We start from the raw sequence: 1,152 nt of genomic DNA on the forward strand, positions 1-1,152 counted from the left end.
AGCAAGATGAAGACACAGGCTGTTGGCAGTAGAGCCTCTGGAAGCATCATGAGACCTCAGCCCGGGCTGAGAGTGGTGAAGCCTCTGGAAGCATCAAGAAGCTTACACAGTACCAGAAATCAAACCTTAACGTTATCTTAGTGCTGGTAAGAAACATGTTAGAGCGTCAAAGGCAGCTTGTACATGGCTAGCAGCCAGCAACCGGGCTGTCAATAACACGATGAAGTATTCAGGCAGCATACAGGAAGATTCTGGAAACACAGCTGGCAGGGCACGGAGATTCAACTGGCTCAGTGGCTCCTATGTACTTAGCAAGTTCTTCGGCAGCTGGACACGCAGGACTGCTGGTATGTCCTGGAGACTCCACAGGTTGGTTGGCAGACAGTAGAGATGCCTCCCACTGGTTGGCAGACGGCAGAGATGCCTCCCACTGGTTGGCAGACGGCAGAGATGCCTCCCACTGGTTGGCAGGTGGTAGAGACGCCTCCCACTGGTTGGCAGGAGCCGGAAATGCCTCCCAAGGACTGACAGCCACTGGACACAAAAGTGAGTGGCCTGCTACAGGGAGGAGAGCAGGGATTGGAGACACAGGTAGTCTGTCTATTGCAAGTTACCTGGACAGGAGTGGAGATACAGGAAGTTCTCTGGTAGCACGTTGGCGGGCAGACACTGGGCTCACAGCATGACTCCTGACAGTGGTCCAGGAGCCAGGAACCAGTTTGGAAGGAACTGGGCAAGTATATGCCACTCAGGCAGTCTGCATCACCACGGGCTGAAGCTGTGGCAACTGGGCCCACCGGGACAGTATAACGACCTCCAACTGGTCTGGAAGAGCAATTTCTTGTGGAGCAGTTGAAAGACATGATGGCAGAGAGAGGGCTGCAGGACGTCCTTGAAGTTAGCTGAATTGTGAATGCCGCTTCAGGTTCCTGGGCTTTTATATATCCTTGCTCATGGGTGGGGCTCCCATGCTAGTTTCCTTGGCTTCTTTGGCTCATACAACCTTGCTTTAGAACATCTTGTGAATCTACAAGTTAATTGTCTCTTGAGAAGCCTTCTCCCTCGTAAAGGACATTTAGTAGTTTGGTAACTAAATCATAAGTCTCTTGCACTGTACTTAGTCTGGGTTAAGGATGCTGGTTGACAGCTTCA

At 51.6% G+C, this 1,152-nt stretch overlaps 1 protein-coding gene across 2 annotated transcripts; it reads right to left on the reverse strand.

Moving 5' to 3' along the window:
- Positions 1–308: 308 nt before the first annotated feature.
- LOC129682439 (keratin-associated protein 11-1) lies at positions 309–863 on the reverse strand. 2 transcript variants are annotated; one of them, XM_055614806.1, is made up of 2 exons: positions 515–863; positions 309–454 (listed from the first exon to the last, which is right to left on the reverse strand). In XM_055614806.1, the coding sequence occupies exons 1-2, from the start codon at positions 861–863 to the stop codon at positions 309–311; spliced, it is 495 nt and encodes a 164-aa protein (XP_055470781.1). The 2 variants fall into 2 exon arrangements, with proteins under 2 accessions (XP_055470781.1, XP_055470780.1); XM_055614805.1 differs by having other exon boundaries at positions 309–863.
- Positions 864–1,152: the final 289 nt, after the last annotated feature.

This window comes from Psammomys obesus, unplaced genomic scaffold (genome assembly GCF_907164565.1).
Source record: "Psammomys obesus unplaced genomic scaffold, mPsaObe1.curated_primary_1811, whole genome shotgun sequence".
NCBI lineage: Eukaryota > Metazoa > Chordata > Mammalia > Rodentia > Muridae > Psammomys > Psammomys obesus.

Coding starts and splice junctions, on each gene's coding strand:
- LOC129682439 (XM_055614805.1), bottom strand. CDS start 863: ATGTCTTTCAACTGCTCCACAAGAAATTGCTCTTCCAGACCAGTTGGA.